Genomic DNA, 18750 nt, shown 5'->3' with positions numbered 1-18750 from the left:
AAACAGAGTTCGCTCTATTTCTCATTGTTCCTCCAAATTTTCAACAATAATCGCCACTCATTGCTATCGCTTTCGCTTGCAGATTATTTAATCTTTCCACACCTTTGTGTGCATGCGTTTTTATTTCTTCCAAATCGTTTCGTAACCTTTTGCATAAGCAAGAGGGTCCATTATTCGTCCGGTTTTACCATCTCATCTCATCATCATTATCATCATCATCAATTATCCGTACACTGTCACGTGCCGGTTCGTATCATCATATCATTTTTATCGAGAGTTTGTTCGTTTAGTCCACATCATGCGTACAGGTTATTTCATCAGTTTTTTTTCTAGCCATACGGTGCCGTACGAACAGCAAATATGAATGGTAATATGGTTCTGGTGTGTAATATTGTATTTTTGTAGATATTTTTTTCATCTTTGTCGCATCGTCACATGCTTTATACCACCAACACGGTTACACGGTGAGCCAATAATGTCCACACTGGAGCCGATGTGATGGAAATCTTCTGCTTTAGTAGTTAAGTTGTTCGTTAGCGCAATACTCCAGTTAACGTTTAGTGTTTACTTATCATGTGCTATTTCGTGTTTGCAACCACATCCTCCATTCATAGCGCGAACAGTGTGAATTGTGTGAAGGAAGAAAGTAAACATAATGCCTATCAGGAAAATTCGATGCAAACGGAACATTATAAACAAAGTCCATCTCATTTATTTGGCAAAGGACTCGGCAACAGCTTAATAGCAGCATAAATTATTGAATGCCAATCGGTTGCCAATTTTGATCCTCTCTAACATCGATCAAAATAAATTACTTCCACTCTGCAAAGCAGTATTTTTTATGTTCGTTTCATTTTAAGTGTAATTCAAATTATTTACGCAACGCAGCCAAAATATATCTTCACATTGTGGTACAAAAATGTTACTAAAAGGAAAGCTAAACGAAACTAAAGCTCAAAGTAAACCATAAATGACTTAATTTGAAGAAAAGTAGTAAATAATAATGTAAATTAATAAACGAATTAAAATTCGTACTCTTTCTAAGATTTCTGGTGCAAATAGGAAGGAGAACCTAGAACTGATAAAAACGTAACCTAGCGCTGACACACGAGCAGTGGCCGTAAGATTAAGAAGAGCTAATCGTAAAATAAAAAAAAATCAAACAAAACTTTAGCAAAACAGTCTGGGCGCTTAGTAATGGCAAAAGGTAGAATTTTCTTCCAATCAGTTTTGAAAACTTTTTTTTTTAAGTTTCCAACTAGTTCCATGTTCTAAATCGTTTGCAGCTGTATTGCTTTATTGGTCCAATGATAAGTATCCATTGCATTTTGACCAGTTAGAAGCACCAAACAGCTTAGTAAAACTTTAGAAAAAATTGGGAGCAAAATTCAGATTTTAAGTTTTATACAAATAGATTGCCTGTATGCCTGTATGCCGATATAATAGCAAGGGATGTGTTTAGAAGATAAAGTAAAATGGAGGAAAAAGAAAAATATCCAGCACAAAACTAACAAATCGAGCATAACACGTAATGTGCATTCAGCTGCAATTCGATATAGCCTCTGTAAGCTACAGTCGGGGCCTATGTTTCCTCGGACGATCCCGTAGACGCAGTCCACACATCTATATTGTTAGCCGGGGACCAGATCGAAGGGAACTGAAAGGGACTGTACGAAGAAGAGGACGATGAGGAACCCGAAGTGCCTGTCGAAGAGCCGGACGTAGATGCTGTTGATGCTGCTGCTGTTACTGCTGCGGTCACCGTTGTTTGCCCAGATGCAGAATCAGTCGTAGAAGCAGAAGCACTGCCACCAGAAGTACCATTGCCGCCGCCAACGATGTTTGACTCTTCGGATGAAAGTTGACGGATGAGCTGTTGTTGCGATTGTTGATGTTGCTGCTGCTGTTGTTGCTGTTGTTGGAGTTGGTGCTGGAGAAGCATGTTATACGCTTGCTGTGGATCTTGATACACAATCCTATTCGATGGCAAACCACTCATGTTCGCATGTGTTCCCGCTGATGGTAGATGATTGGAGAAGCCAGGCGGTGGGGCTACCGTTGTCTGACCCGAAGACATTGCCGTACCTAGCCACGCATCATTCAGGTTCGATGTACGATGGCCTAGTCTAACATCCGGAACCGTTTGCTGCTGGTGCTGGAGCGGATGATTTCCCGGCAGCTGGTTGGCTCCTGCGGCGGCCCTTGCCAGCTGTGAGTGAAAGTGTAGTACCGATTCGTAAGCCATTTGTTGCTGCTGTTGGTGGTGCTGTTGCTGTTGATACTGATGTTGCGCGTTCAGACTATTCCACAGATCTGCCGTGCGCCAGTTTTGGTTCAAGCCGCCCGGTTGCGAGGCCAACGGTTTGTGCGTAGACATGGGCCACTGCAGATGCGCCTCCATCGTGTTGTTCCAATCGTGGTGATTGTTTTGCTGATGTTGATGCTGCTGTCCGGACGAGTGAAATGATGTACGGCGAGCTTCCATAAAATTATTCTCAACCGCTCCAGAACTGCTGTTGTCTGGTTGTTGATTGTTACCACCATGAGACAACCCAGTGGAGTGATCTGTAAAACCGTGGCCTGCGATTGAAAGTAGCGACGATGTGGTGATCCCATTCATGTTTCCATTCGATCCGCCCGCCATCGAAGCAATGCCCCGATATTGATCATTCTGGCGGTGTGGGAAATCGGTAAACGATTGCGAAAAGAAGCTGTCCGACTGTTGTCCAGCATTCATTGCTTTGCTAATCGTGGTCGATGCCTCACTGCTAGAACCACCCGCCAGTTGGGTCGGATTGTGGATAACGTGTCCTCCGAATGGTTCCCAGCATTTAGCCATATTGGACCCGACTCGTCCGCCTGCCATGTGACCCATCATTCCATCGCATTCCTCTTCTTCACCATCGACGTTGTGTCCGCCGGTGGGTGATTTTTTGGATGTTCCAATCGGACCCAAATCCGGTGACGCACTGGTGGCAACAAATGGTGCCGAATATTCCTTTTCGGGCGTTCCATCAATACAGCTATCGTCTTTCGACTTTTGCTCGGTGCGATTCGTAGCGTTCGTACCGGAGAGAGATGACACGGAACCATTGCTGGGAAGCTCCTGCAGCGAATGCAGTGGCTTCCGATAGCTTTGTGTGCTGCCCGCGGTTGATCCCGCCATTGTCCCGTAAGCATTACTTCCATGTGAACGTAAATGATTGGTTGATTTATCTGCGTTTTGATTGCTGCTGCTGCTACCCGAGATGCCCGACAGCCAGGAAATTGATTCCATGCTCAGCAACAGCGAAGTAACCGTGGATTGCTTTCCGCCGACCTTGGCGGCAGGCGTTTGGGCAACGACATCGCTGAATCGGGCACAGTTTTCGCCCCAAACCGTGGCGGCAGCCGCAGTCGACGAAGGCACGGGTACGGATGCGTTCTGCAGAATTGTGCCAAGCGTGGTAGATTTGTGCTGTTGTTGCGCTGGAGTATTGAACTGTAGCGCTGTTCCCTTGTACTGCTGTGCGCTACCGCCCGTGGAAGTCCCTTTACCGTTCGTGCCCTTCTTGCTTTGGTTCGGCTTTCGTTCACGGCCAGGTGTTTTGCTAAACTTTTTCATTTGCGACAATTGTTGCTGCTGTGGCTGAAGTGACGATTCCACCTAAAACGAAACGAAAAGGTATCAAACCAATTAGAATTAAATGTAGTCTTTATCAATGTGCTAGCGCTATTTTGGGGCCAACCATCAACATCATTCACATGACGTAAGTTAATGTTATCAAAGTTCAAAGCTCTCTGTCGCTTTAGAGCGCCATACAATATAGGGCGAAGCGGTGAAATAAAATCTAATTTTAAGACTCTGCCTGTTCCCACTTTCATTTTGCTTGAATTTGGTTAGAGCAAAGAAGGCCCATGGGTTCGTTTCATTGCAAGATAATAGAACCATTTCATTGTAGTTGCCAAAATGTGCCGAGTGTATTGACATTAAGCGGATGCGCACATTGCATTCCCTTTCCGGAATTGAAAAGAAACGAAAAAACATGTAGCAGGCTCGGTGATTAAGAATCACAGACTGAGAACGCATACGAATACTTTCCTAGAGGCAATCAGTAAAAGCAAAACAATTCGAGTAACAATCAGTGCCATTTATTGTTCGGTTGAGTTTTCCGTTGCTTACTGCAATGAAATAATCTTAACCGTCTTATTACATCAGGGATTTAATTCGGCATATAAAAAACCACCGCTTGATGGCGTTATCTGCAATTGCAAGCATTTGTTTCTTATTTCACTTTTATAAAAATTTACGGAAGCATCGAAATTAAACATTTTAGCTGATAATTTACTTCAATCTGGAACTCTCTTTAGCCACCAACTTTGCCGATCCCTGTATTAGAACGATTCTGAGGGTCAACTACACAACTACAGCATGTGTATGTGTTACGCTGTTTGTTTTTGAGTTCTAAAATAAATAAAAACATTCTTGATGTGCACGAAGCCATCAACAACTCGTCGATTCATCGTCCCGTGTATGTCACCGTTGCGATGGGTTGATTTAGACGATTGAGGAGGACCAGTTCAACCTCACTCTCTCACTCTCTCCCTCGATACACCTAATCGTCTTTGTCATATGGTCCGAGAACAGTAATCTTGCGCATAACTGAGCATGACTCCGCGGCACGAGATCGCGCGCAATAGTGTACACGCTCAATGTACGTACTGGGAGGAATCATCGATGGTTCAGCATGCGCACCGAACGCATAACATTCCATAGAACCCCGCGCACATGGATCTCCATTTGCAACACTACACCACGTGCGTCATGCTTCCTACCATCCTACACGCTTCCGACACACGCACACACAAAAAAACATCCCCTGCAATCAGAGCCCGCTCACGTGCGATACCATCCAATACGCACGAGAGTATCGTATCGTACTGACGGCGGAGGCGCATGCGTAGCGATCTAAAACACAACAATAGCGAAGAAGAGAAAAACAACCCCCTCTCGCAAACCTCAACACACGCAGAACATTCAGCAGCACAACGCATCGGCCGCATACGCAAAACAAACGACTGTACAACGGTGGGCATTTTAAAAGGTACGAGTCCGAGAGACATCGCTCAAACATTGTCGTGTGCAAGATTGTGGCCATTAATCGTCTTGCAGCTATCGTCAATCAACCTGAGCGGTTCCGCTACGTCTCTATCGGCGAGTGCTCACCGCTTGATGGACTGATAAATGAACCCATCAACAAATGCAACTGAATAGAGCCCTTTTTTAAATCGGCCTATACTTCGAACTAACGTATACATCAAACATGAATTAATTTTGATGATGGCTTTGATAATTTATTACTAATAGATATTAAATGCAACCTTAATAGCTTATATCAGTCTTATGTTCAAAACGACTGAGAAAAAAAATAATCAGAACCCCAGCAAAGCAAACCCCGCCAAAACATAAAAATTAACACTTAGTTTATCTGAAGGATACACGGTTCCTCAGCATGTAACAATACTTAGCTACGGCATGACGCCTACCTTATGAAGCTTCTTACCAAGTTGCCTAATTAGTTTTCGTAGTGGATATCACAAATTAACCGTTAACGTTGCCTGTCTTTGTTCGTGCACAATAGAATAGCTACAAAACACAAACCTACACTGGGTTCTACACTTCAAAATCGCTAAAACCCATCTATATGTAATGCATAATACACTGCTCAATTGGTTTAATTTGTCGGCTAACGAATTAATTACTAAAAACAATATAATTATAATTATCAAAATTATCATTATACATGTTTTTGTTTTCAACATACCTGTGCATTTCCGTTTCCGAGTGACGGTTTCTCGTGGCATATGATATTACCACTGGAACAATTTTCCTTTCCACCACTGTCGGCTGTTCCCATTGTACCACTGAAAGGTTTGGCCTTCTCACCGACTTCCGACTTCACACAGCTCACAGATGATTCTTGTTGCTTGTTGTTGGGTGTCACCGTAGCTTTGGTTGATCCATTACCAATCGATGCGTTCACGAGCTGCTTACCATTCGCAACATTCGGTAGTCCGGTCCGTAATTTGCTTGGGATTTCTTTCGTCGATATCTGCACCGATGGTACCGAAACTTTCGTAGTGGGTGATGCTCCAGTGGCCAATGTGACCACCGTTGAAGACGTTACTTCTGCCGTGGGTTTCTGACTAGTATAGGTTGTGGTGGTGGTACCCGTCCTCGACAGGGTGCTAGTGGCGGCAAACACCGATGCCAACGAGACAACCACCGATTCGTAGCTAACCGGAAGGCTTTTCGTTTTCTTCACGTTCGTTTTGGTGGTGGCTGTTGTTGTTGCAGACTGCTGTTTGGATTGATGATTTTGCTGATGATGATGATGATGATGGTGCTGCTGCTTCGACGTTGGCGATGGTGACGAAGAAGACGAGGATGTCGTTGACGCAGAGGACGACGATGATGACGATGACGAGGAGGATGAGGATGACGAGAAAAGGGACAAAGAAGTCGTCAATGAAATGGGCCGCTCCTCTGCGGCTGGTTCTTCCGTTGCTGTCACGGACGATGAGGACGACGTGGAGGACGACAAAGACGCCAATGAGGACGTCGAACAGTTGGTGTGGTGATGCTGCTTGCTGGCGGTTGAATTTGATTCAAGCACGCTGGTTAAGTCAATGGTTGAAGCACTGCTCGATGCTGTTTTTCCACCGAACGGTCCATTCTTGGCGAATTTGCTTTCCGTTTCGGATGTGGACGAAGGGGACTTCGTTCTGTCTTTGGTTGCTCCACCGCTGCTGCTGCAAGGTGAGTTGGACGTCAAAAGTTCCGTACTGATCGACGACTGTTGCTGTTGCTCCTTCGACGGAGTGATCGAACGGCGGCTCTTGGTGAGGGTCGCTTGTAACGCTCGGCCTCCCGCATCGAGCAGCGAGGAAGTTAACGATGTGGGAGTCGCAGCCGTAAGGATGGGTTTAGTAGTCGCGCCCAGCTTGGTTGTAAAATCCGTCCAGCTACGATTGAATCGGCTGCCCGTAGTTTCGCCCGAGGATGCTCCACTACTGCTACTGGTACTTCCGTTCTGCAGTCCTGCCGCTACCGTCGCCGTTCCACCCTTTGTGTGTGTTCCATTTTTACGATCTGGTTTACGATGACTGCGGGATACCACCGTAGAGGACGCACTGATCACGCTACCGTTTTGATGATTCGTCGACCCACCGCTGCCGCCGCCCGCCCGTCCATCTTTGCTACCATTGGCCGATTCCTTCCCGGCATCACTCACCCCGTTTGAATGTTGTAGCGCGATCTGGCGCAGATCAAGCGGCGGCTGCAGCGGCCCTTTCTCGCGCACGAGGCTCAAAAAATGGACCCGTAGCACACGGTTCGAGTCGAGTACGGCGGCCGCCAGCGTACCGAACAGCACGGTCGGCAACACGACGAACAGTACGGCACGGAACCAGTACTCGAACCAGGGCCGCGGTAGCATCTCATTGCAAACATCTAACCGATGCATCGGTACCGTGCCCAGCAGCGTAAAGTTGACCGAAAAGTGGTTTATGTTCGTGTCGAAGTGCAGTACGCGCATGACGCGCGACAGCGTGAAATCGGGTGCAAACGCTATCTCGATCTTGCGGCTAGCGTTAGGCGCTAGCTCGAATGGTGTGCAGTCCAGCACCTTGAAGCCGAAACCTTCGCACGATGTTTCCTCGATCCGGATGCCGGATATCAGGATCGGTACCTCGCCGTAGTTGCGCGCCGTAAAAGTTCGTCTCGTTTCCACCACAAACTCCTTCTTCTCCTCACCGTCACCCGCCACCGGCTCATCCTGCGTCACATCGTGCTTCTGGCCCTGGGCATCGATGTAGTACTTCTTGAAGCGACCCTCCGATCGTAGCTTGCGATAAAACCGATCGTAGCACGGTTGCGCATGCTTTTCGGTGATTTCGAACTGAAGCGCCGTTGCAGAACCGGGCCGCCTGTTGCCAAACTTGAACAGTGGGACAACGGCCCGTGCCTGTATCCAGGCGGCATCAATTAGCGTCAGATTGTTGCGCATGTACAGTACGGTCGAGTAGGTGCCGGGCAGCTGGGCACTAAACTTGATCGCGATCCGCAGAAACGATTGTGGTTTGACGTAATTTACGTATATGTCGTCACTGTCGAACAGGAAGAAGGAAAATACGCTCTCCTCGCTCAGGGTACAGTTGTCACAGGCGGTTAACACCTCGGGAGGTAGATTGATGCCGCTACCAACGCCGCCACCATCTACAATGGGCTGCCGTCCGTGGATGGCCACGTCGTGCAGTACCAGATGCACGAACAGTATCTGATCCGATGGATTGTTGATCGTTATCAGCCGGACCGCTTCCTGCTCTACCTGCAACGTCGGAAAGAACACATTCTCATCCAGCAGCTTGGGCCACACCAGATCAACGCTCGCGTTAAAATCGAACCTCCGGCTCGATTCGGCCAGCACCTGAAACTGTACGCTCGTCAGCCGCTGTCTCATCTCCGCGTATCGTTGGAGCTGCTGCAGTAGCTTATCACTGTCCAGCCGCCGGTACTGCTCGTAACAGTCGAGCGTGGCCATCCATTTGACGCCGAACGGTTTCGACAGCAAATCGAAGCTGCTGTAACAGTCCGCCACCGGGCCACAGTGGGCCTTCGGGTCGAGCGTCATCCGGCCGATGCTGGTGACCGTGTCCGGGTACAGGGCGACCGGTTGATTCGGCGCTAGTGGACGCTGCTTGTCCGGCGACAGGAACTCATAGCTCAGCCCCGGCACATCCGTACGGATACTTTCGATCTGGATCTTGGTCGGGAAGCTGGAGGCGGCCAACAGTGACAGTGTGCATAGCTTGCCCTGGTAATGAGTAGGGGAAAAAAGAAGAATTAAAATCAATTCCACATACACACACGCAAACCTGTTTAAAGTGGAAAGTGAAAGCAATTGTGAAATGAAACACGACCGTGGTGGGCGCGCATGGATACGGACATTTACATATTGCCATTTTTTTCGTTTGTGATTGTCTTTATAATATTGGCAACCATAATGCGCTGTTGGCAATTAGAATTCGATGTCAAAAATAGGATTCCCAAAAATGTTACATTGTTTGGCAATTGAGAGAATAGATTTTAAATATTTTGCGCGATTCCGAATCGCGCAAGCGAATTAAATTGTCCCGTCAATTGAAACTGAAAAAAATATGCACTATACTGCGTTCCAAAATGATAGCCATATCCAGTTTTATTTTATGTGAGGTTAAGAACAAGCATTGGATATTTTTCAATAGTTCAACATATAATGTTGTGCATTAATGTAATACTTTTCATTTTAATAAAAAACTTGAATATAAATCTACAATAATCGTTTCTCGTATTTCGTTTTACTTTACGTGCTTCTCATGTTGCTCGCGCCAGAAGTAAGCGCAACACACGATTTGCGTGGGAATTTTGTCCAGGATTTGAGAATTAGCGTCTTGAACTGATCCAATTCAAAGTATTTTTATTCGTTAAGAAGCGACATCATACAGAACCAAACACAAAGTCGATATGACTCAAATCTGGGTTGCTGGCAGATATCATAACCGGCACAGATATCATATTCGCTTGCCTTTGCGGAACTCTGCAACAACAATGAAACTGAATATAAAATAAACCCATAAGACCTAATTCGCGCGGGTACTGGATCAATTTCAGGTCCTATTCCGAAAATAATTAATCAGATCGATAGACATTAATTCTCACAACATTCTTATGCATAGGCGTGCGTTAAAGCCTACTTTCATTTGTAGAACTCAATAGGAAATCGATTCAATTCGACCGAGTCTCTGCTTTATTTGCAGTTGATTAATGAACGACAAAGAAAAAAAAACAGTCAGACCAACACGTAAAATTATGCTTGTTTTGTGCTAAATACATCCGCTCACTCATCAACAACCGAGTGGCTTTTTTCATGTTCCCGAACAAGAAACTGGCGCCTGATAATGGTATTATCGATCATTAGCTAGAGTTTGGTCTCCGTTTACGTTTACAAACATTGTACATGCATGGCGCATGTCCTCAGCCGCTCGGTATCAGACGTTGTAATGTTGATGAAGATCGTACCATTCCTGCATCCGATACCCTCGAATGTCCCGCGAACTAGTACACACCTTGGACCTAATGGCCTAGTTTCCACCAGTCGACCAGGTTTTGGTACGGTGGAGCCAGGTAGATGTGTTTACTAGTGGAAGATCCAGAAGAGACACCACCCCGAACGATCGTGCTCCTGTGTGCCCTGTTCCGTGTGTAACGCTTATTTGCTAATCTTACGCAAATCCCGTGATCGATCGTGCACTATCAGCTGATTTGTTTTGCTTGGAGAAGTTATAAAACAGCCCCCGACAGAGCAGGAAAACATCAGCACAACGGCAAGGTCACTTACGAAAACATACCACCTTATCAGTCGCCCGCTCCTTCCCAAGCGGTGGCGAGGGACTCACAATTCTAGGCTTCTTGCTGAGCGGCAGTCTTTCTGTTGTTGTCTAGCATCTCTCGGCCACCTACTGATTACCCCGTGGCACTGTGGCACGCTGTGGTTTGATCCGAGCTGATAATCAGCGGAACAAACAAAACCGGGCCCCCACAACCACAAGGAAGCAGCATCGCTTCACAACGAGAGTTCGCGTTTGCAATGCAAAAAATAAAAATCACACGATCTCCGGGCCAAGATATGAACAACAGGAACACACGACAAATGGGAGCACGGTCGTGCAATAGTCACGCGGAGCTGGGACAAAGCGTCTTGTTGCGCGAGTTCACCTAAAGTGCAAACCGATTGCGCACACGAACTCCATTTCGGGGTTGCCGTACCTTACGATAAAGGTGGCCTTCGACGACCGAATGTAGGGCTGAACCTTCGTTGTCTAGCCAGTGGACAGTCGGTAGGCAAAGGTGAACATAGAATCATTGAACCTCTCTACGATCGCTAACCCCTTTCTTATCGCGACACGATAAAAATGCACTGCCTTTTTACAGTTGCCGAGCTTGCCGTTTAGCGTGTATGAGTGCTAAAAATTCAGCTCAACGCGTGAGTTATCAAACTATTCCAAAAATGGATCGCGACACACGTCGGCAATCCCAACAAGCGTTGTGCTTAATGAATCTGTCAAGCAGATCCATTCGTATGAATCTTTGCATTCAAATCAGGAATCATTCATTCAATAAGGAATCGACTCTTCTCCTCTCAAGATTCATTCAGATTCAGAATCAGCTTCATCCAACACTGAACCCAACACATCGCACCACTCACTTCAAACCACCACTAACGATCGAACCAATCCAGTTCGTGCTAGATGTTCAAGTGTCCAATTCTCTCCCAGTGGCTCCAATCAGCAAAAATTGATTTCCATGCCTTAATGCAAGTGTCGTTTCAGATATTTCACCCACTTGAAATGGCAAAAAAGCGATAATTACTACCAGCCACTCCAGACACCCGTCCGCCCTTCCCTTTATGCGCCAATCGCGAGACGTGCGAGATTCGAGTGGCAGTGGGAGTCCGTCATCTTCACGATCTGTTTATCGAGTGCGAAATTGGTCGAAGGTACTGCGTATTACAGGGGAATCCAGGCATGCGGCAATGCTTTGACAGCTGATCAAACACACATGAAAGCTTGTCTCGCGGCAAACACCGGTAACAGCCAACATGTTATACCTTCTTTTTATTGTTAAGATCATAAAATGCTTCTTTTCTTGAATGTGATCAAAGAAGAAAAACTATATTCCGTCAACCAGAAGCGCACCAGAGCCAGCATAACCTCGAGGATACGAAATGGAGCACACATCTGCGAGCCGCATTTGCATACCGAAACATCCAATTCCGATTCAACCGAAGAAGAAAATGTCAACCAATATCACCCTCCGCGTGTTTCACTCATTTCCGTAACATTTGGATCTTGCTTTTTTTTATCTAAGAGTGTTAAATATTTATCATCAACTTGCAGACGGAAAGGACAGAAAAAGTGCATTTTATTTGGCAGAATTTCATCCAAACCAGTTCTAGCAGTGCTAGACAAAAGCAAAGTTCCTGGTCACGAATTTTTTACTAAAAATTCAGCTTAATTATAGCAGCACTTCTTCTCCACTGGCACAACCTCATGAGCTCTAGGTCTGCCGTGTCTGGCCTTCTTAGAGTTTATTTACTCGTAGCTAAGCAAATCAATTTAGCTCTCAATACAAACTGAATGATGAATAACGCCAATTACGTATTTAAACATTTTATCATAAATAGTTGTTAGCAATAAAATACGACATCTCGTGGAATTCCCCACTCGGTACCATATTAAGCAGCTTTATCGCATAAATAATCACAACATGAAGGAAAACCTAACTACGCACAAATCCCGTGAAAACAACAACCGCAACAATACATTAGGCGGGAGGTTTGTTGTGGTGTAGCAGTTCTTATCAATCGCTTTATCATTATTATTAATCTAAAAACTTAAATGCTTCATTATAAATATTTACAGCTAACAATCATTGTGTATCCAAAGACGAAAGGCATAATACCTCATGGCGACAACGTGACCCAACAAAAACCTTCCCTTCTGTGTTCAAGCTTAATCCGTACAAACGTTTCCAAAGTACGTAAAAATACGTAACATGAATCAGGAAAAGTACGAAAATGAAATTATGAGAAATTATTATCCACAAGTAAATGAAATGAATTAACAGTTCCGGTATTTCTTGCTACTTTCTTAACACTTTTTGGGTGTCATTTCTCAATTCGGTGCAACTCTCCATATTGGATAAAAATTTACCCAATAAAACACGACCAGCTCCACGACAACTCTGGAGATATTGCTTTTCGGAACAACGAACCCCACAATCAGCGACGCCACCGGTTTCCTACGCGGCAACATTTTGCATACATTTTGCATCGCCAAACCACACAACCATTGTCGTGTGGCGCGAACTTGTTCTCCTTTGCCAACCGATCGGCCCCTACCAGCTCATTTGCCGATCTCTGAAATTCAACACCATTAATGGAGATTTTGGTGGCGTTACGATCGATCGGTTGGGAGATTTTGGTTTGCCTTTCCGTTGACTCTTCATCGAACTGTCGCCCGGATATATGGATAAACTTTCACTAAACAGAACCCAATAGCATAGCACTGCCTGAAACGTGGTATGTTTCAAATGTTGCAGTATGGGACGAAAGAGTGGTTCGAGACGGTCTCTCGGTCCCTGATGATCGGGATTTATATTCAAGGAATTCATGACATAAACATGTATGGGTCGTTCAAAACATTGAAGTCATCGCCCAATGGCCAGGGTCAGCAATGTTTTCCAAGGGCCTGTATGTTTCATACAGATAAATTGTTTGTTGATAACTTTTCTCCCTCTTTCGCTTGTATTAACAATACTCAAGCTGTTCTGTGGGCAATGCATCATAAAGCAAACATTGAAATCCAGAGATTATTGGGCAGACAATGGAGTAGATTGTTGTACGTTGTTACGATATAGTAACTAGTGTTGTGTTAAAAGAATCTGTTAAGAAGAGTCATTCATATGAATCTTTAGTCGAGGAATCATTCAAGTCAGGAATCGACACAAAAAAATCATGAATCCATAGAGCAGTGACGAATCATGCCCCTTGCAGGTCAAGCTCATAGGTGGAAGTCACAAATTTTGAATGATTCAAGAATCTTAGGGGATTCATGCATTTTTTTAACAAGAGATTCAAATTCATTCATTCATTTCAAGAATACATTTAGAAGAATAAATTTGAATCAGATTCATCCAATTCTAATAGCAACTCCAGTAAGAATGCAATCCAGAAGTCACAGCGTTACTGTCGTTCATTTAACCTCCACTAACTGAACTTGGACCAGGTCCTGCCTTAACCCACCTGATCCCCCCTTGCCTCCATCAACAACATCTTTCTTACATTCATACACTTACCGGAAAACAATCGTCAAAGCGCAACCGCTCACGCATCAGGTGCAGCTCGCCAACGGCCGTGGTAAACCGGAGCGGCGTCACGATCTCCTCGTAGTCCGTCTTGACCGTGAACCGGCCCTGGTAGCTGTCGATCGTACCGCTCTGCACGCTGATCTGGTACACGATCCACTCGCCCGGCTGCACCGTGTGGCAGAACACCAGCCCGTCCAACCGGAGCGGCCCACAGCCCCGCAGTATTACCGTGATGGTGGGCGCTCCGACCGCCCCGTCCGACGTGATCGCCCCCTTCCAGTGGATGATCGGGATCGGGATGGGGTTGGGATTGCGGAACGCGACCAGCGCCTCCCCGATCGTTGCGATCGGCAGCACCCCAAAGTCAAGCTCCTGCGCTCCTGTCGCATCCATCCCGCCGCCCGCCGGCTGCACGCCCAACCCGGTTGGCGTAAGTAACGATGCGTCCCGCACCGTAGGCGATAGTAACCGCTCCAGCCGGCCACTGTACCCCTGGACCGGCAGCTCGTAGTCGCTAATATTAGTCGCCAGCCGGAACGATGTGACGATCGTAAACGGTTGCTGGGTGTCGGCCCACACCGTATCGGTAACCTTCCGGTGGATCCGTAGCAACGTTCGCTCGTCGTTCGGCTGCAGCACGATCGGTCGAAAGTGCTCGATCGCGAAGTAACGCGAGCAGTTCTCAGGTACGCTAATGTTCGTGATGGACAATGGCACGTTGAAGTGATTCCGGACGACCAGCTCCCGGCCCCTGCCCGCTGCCTCTTCTTCCTCCTTAACGGTGGCGGATGGTTGTTCGTGCGCCGGCAGGAGAAACCGCAAAACTTCCTCGTTATACTGGATGCTACCCTTCAGCACCTCACCGGCGAACGGTATGGCGTAGACACTCGGGACAACCTTCGACCGTTCGGACCCTCCTCCTCCTCCTCCTGTTTCCTCCGTGGAAGTAGCGGTTCCATCGTACTCGTTCATGCGGATAACCACCCGTTCGTACTCATCCACCGGTCGACTCTCCGCGCTGGTTGTTTCCTCCTGACTCTGTAACTCCTCCTGCTGTTCACCATCCTCCTCCGCATCGTCTTCGTCCCCCATCGCATGTTCACTCCCGTCTGGCGAGGACAGTATCCGTTCGAGCTTGAGCAATATCCGGCCACTGATGTGGCGCCGTTCGCTCGTCAACTTGGACCAATCAAACTCGACGTGCAGCGTTGGTCCTTCGCCCACCAGCACCTGCATACAGTGCACCGACTCCATATCATCTGCCTGCACGAGCCAACTCTTCACTCGCACCGACTGACTGCCGGAGTTGTAGAGGTCCAGTGTGAGCCGGGTCACGTTCCGGCCGGTCCGGACGTTCAGTCCAAACTCGCTGTCTACCACCGGTGCGGCCAGTGCATGCGCGGCCGTCGTACGCCTTGCCGTCGTGCTGACCTCCTCGGACAAAGACGATGTGACGCCTAGCTCCAGAAATGGTATCCGCGAGTATAACCCCGTCTCCTTCGATATTTCCACCTCGATCGGTACGACCAGCATCTTGTCGACGAGTGAGGGATTCGCCGCCCCGCCTGAGATCTTGATCCGGACGTACGCGAGATGGTTGCCGGGGGTACGGGCATGAAACCGCACCCTTATCACCGTGCGCGTACTATGCGGTGGGATTTCCCACAGCGTTTGCGGACTCTCCTGAGCACCGCTCGGGAGTTCGAGCTGAAAGTTCCCCCCGCTGCTGTACACCTCCACGATCTGGAGCGGTGTGTCGTGAGGGTTGTACAGTGTGATTTCCGGCGCAAGTGTCGCATTGAGCGGTGCCTGCAGTCCGACGAGCGGCCGCAACCGGTACGGACATTCGATGCCTTCGCCCTGCACCGGATACCGGAGCATGCCGAAGGACGTGTGCACGAGCAGTGATCCATCCGCGGCACCCAGCTTGCGGGGCAGAAACACCACATTGAAGCTGGTATTGCCACCGGGCGGGATCACCTTCTCCTTGAAGTACGAGCTGGAGAATTCTGCCGTACCGCCGGAGATCGAGCCCAGATAGACGCTGCGGTTTTTGTGCCGATTGAACAGCACTATCAGCTGATTGTGCGGGTCACCGATGGACCGATGCGCGAAATTTAACTGCGCTGGCAGGAAGTGCAGATGTGTGGCCGCTTCCTCACTGAGCGTTTGTTGACCGGGCGCACCTAGCAGCACGCCATCCTCGTCTAGTATGATCCCGAGGGACGAGGTTGACGCTGATGACGAACCGGACTGTGTTGTGGAACTGTGAGTGGATGTCGATGTGGTGGAACCGGAAGAGGACGTATCATCCGGTGAGGCTGCTACCGTCTGAAAGTGCACCTGCAATTCCAGCTGCAACAGGACTAGCAACACTAGCACGAGGACTCTCATTGTCCATCGGTGATATCTGGTGCAGATGCTGCGTCTACTCATCCAGCTTCTGACCTGGGTCTCTTCGCCGCTTACTGTGAACATGGTGAGGTGCCGTCTGGTGCTTTGGTGGTGCCGGCCGTGCCGTCGAAAGGTGAGAATGTGGGGGAGACCTGAGGGCCCTGATATAGCCGAACTCAGACTTATACACACACACACCCACCAAGTCGGTCTTGCCCTCACGCAACGCCCTCGTCACAACGCACTAGACGCACTGAACACGCACAATTCTTTTTCTTGCTCGCTTAGGATCGATTTTTTCTTCTACTTGCTGTCACCACACGCGAAGAAACTGGCTAAGACGTAAGGCGAATATAAAAAAATACACACACGCAGGCAGCTGTTGCAGCCTACCTTACCGATCGGATGCAACTACACACAGAGACCTACTTTGTCAAGGATGCACTCGGCACCGCGTGCTGTGGATATATTCGATTGTTTCATACACTTTCTTCACACGTGCACTCTCTCTCTCTCTTTCTCTCTCTCTCTCTCTCTCTCACCACTCGCCTGTTTTGCCTGCTATTTATTTTTGTCACTTCACTCTTCACCACTCTTCGTTGTGCCGGTAACTGCAACTGCTGTGCTGCGGTTGTTGCGTTTTTTAGCTGAAACTGTGCAGCTGATAGGCAGCGAGCTTCGCCGCATTTGGTTGATCGCGGGGCAGTGCAGTAGTAGCGGTGGTGGTGGCGACCGGGGCTGACGATACTGCTGGTCACGGGATGTTGACGGTGGCGTCGACGACAGCCAGTTCATATTTTCCGTGGAGCGGCCCCTCGCCAAACACAGCGGAGTCTTCTACGGAGTCCGCTTTCCCTACCGGGTACGGGGGGTTATCCAGCTATTGCCCCTGGTAGACGTTCTTTCGCTCGTGTTTCGGTTCGCTTCCCGACGAGCACCGGACAGGCACGTTAAACCGCATCCGGCAGCATTTCGATTTGGAGACCAGATGGCACGCAGTGCTCCTTTTTGCGTTGCGTTTGTGATTCGGCTAAAAAAAAAAATGCACACACTCACACACTACGTACACGCGCTATACACACTTGCATGCACCGCTCGCTGCGATAGGAAATAGAGGGAAGATTTTTGTTAACACGGATAAGACAAGCCTACAGGGAGCCTGTGAAACGATGAATTAAAACGGAATACAACAATCGCACGAGGTCGAAGTGACACAAACAAACCCTCCGCTCCACACACACGTGAGCACCCGTTCTTCCGTATAGAAGCACACGCAATTAGAAGATCTCAAAAACCACGCGTGTGTGGCTAAAGCAGAAGCCTGCGCTACCCGTTTGGTGCTGTGTAAATTCTTTCACAAAAGTAGGCGATTTTTCTCGCGCTTCAATGATTTCCTTCTTCTTTAGGGTGGAGATTAAACCGAGTTACACAGCACCAACAAAAACAGCTATAAGAGCACCGAATTCGAATGGCTATACATCACAACCCGCAGCTGGGGTATTCTTCAACACTGCGATAGAAGATTGCCGACGACAACCAGTTGCCTTCGAGCGTATTTTCTTCGATTCACACGCGTTTCTTTTTCCGATTTGTGGTTTATTAGCTTCCGACTGCGATGGGTTTGGTAGAAGTAAAACGGTGGACAAAACACACACAGACACACCACACGGTGTCCTTCCTTTTCTGTTTTGAACGTGAGGAGTGGGACAGGGAAATGCGGCGGGAAGCGGGGAGGGAGGACACGCGCAAAAAAGGAGCTAACCGAGCGGGTTGTTTGTCAAGCGGGCCAAGGAAAATCATCCGATGCAATTTGCAGTACCCGAGCAACACACTAGCGAAACTATTGACGCGATGCTGTGGGTGTAGCAGCCACCACTATCTCCGTTGGGGGTGATGTGTTCTTGTTCGCACACAACGGCCAAGGTGTTACATTTCCGTAAATAAGTTCGCGGGCAAATAAATGTGAGAATTTTCACCCCGTGCAGACCGAAGACCGAGACCGACTGAATCGCAACAGGATGTGGTGTGTGGAGATGGCGGAGTGGTTCAACGCAGAACGAACACACACTGTCCTTTTCTCTTTTGGGCAGGCTTTTTATCGAACCGGAGAAACAGTCCTTCTTGCACGGCACTTTTACGGAAAGGTTTTCAACCACGGCACACGGGAACCGTACCGTTATTTCCACTCGCGACGCTATTGTTTTTGCTTTTCTTGAAACGAAATCTTCGTTCGATCCTTTCCGTGTTACTTGCAGCGCACGATTCATCCGAATTGCACGACTGACGTTACGGGCCACCGTGCGTGGGGCGTTTATACGTTCGAGTTGAAGGAAATGACAATCACAGTGACAGCACAAACGGGACAGCTCGGCGAGGTGGTTGGACTGTTTGTTAGTAGATGGCGCCAC

General features: G+C 47.8%; 1 protein-coding gene across 1 annotated transcript; it reads right to left on the bottom strand.

Annotated features, from left to right (window-relative positions):
• Positions 1-671: 671 nt before the first annotated feature.
• On the bottom strand, positions 672-18576 carry LOC128301664 (uncharacterized). Its single transcript, XM_053038252.1, has 4 exons — positions 18517-18576; positions 13937-17440; positions 5805-8855; positions 672-3646 (listed from the first exon to the last, which is right to left on the bottom strand). Exons 2-4 carry the CDS (start codon positions 16424-16426, stop codon positions 1583-1585), a joined length of 7605 nt encoding a protein of 2534 aa, XP_052894212.1. The 5' UTR covers positions 16427-17440; positions 18517-18576; the 3' UTR covers positions 672-1582.
• Between the last annotated feature and the right edge of the window lie 174 nt (positions 18577-18750).

This window comes from Anopheles moucheti, chromosome 3 (assembly GCF_943734755.1).
Source record: "Anopheles moucheti chromosome 3, idAnoMoucSN_F20_07, whole genome shotgun sequence".
Taxonomy (NCBI): domain Eukaryota; kingdom Metazoa; phylum Arthropoda; class Insecta; order Diptera; family Culicidae; genus Anopheles; species Anopheles moucheti.
The sequence above is the reverse complement of the archived record's forward strand: the minus strand, read 5'-3'. Positions and strand labels throughout refer to the sequence as shown.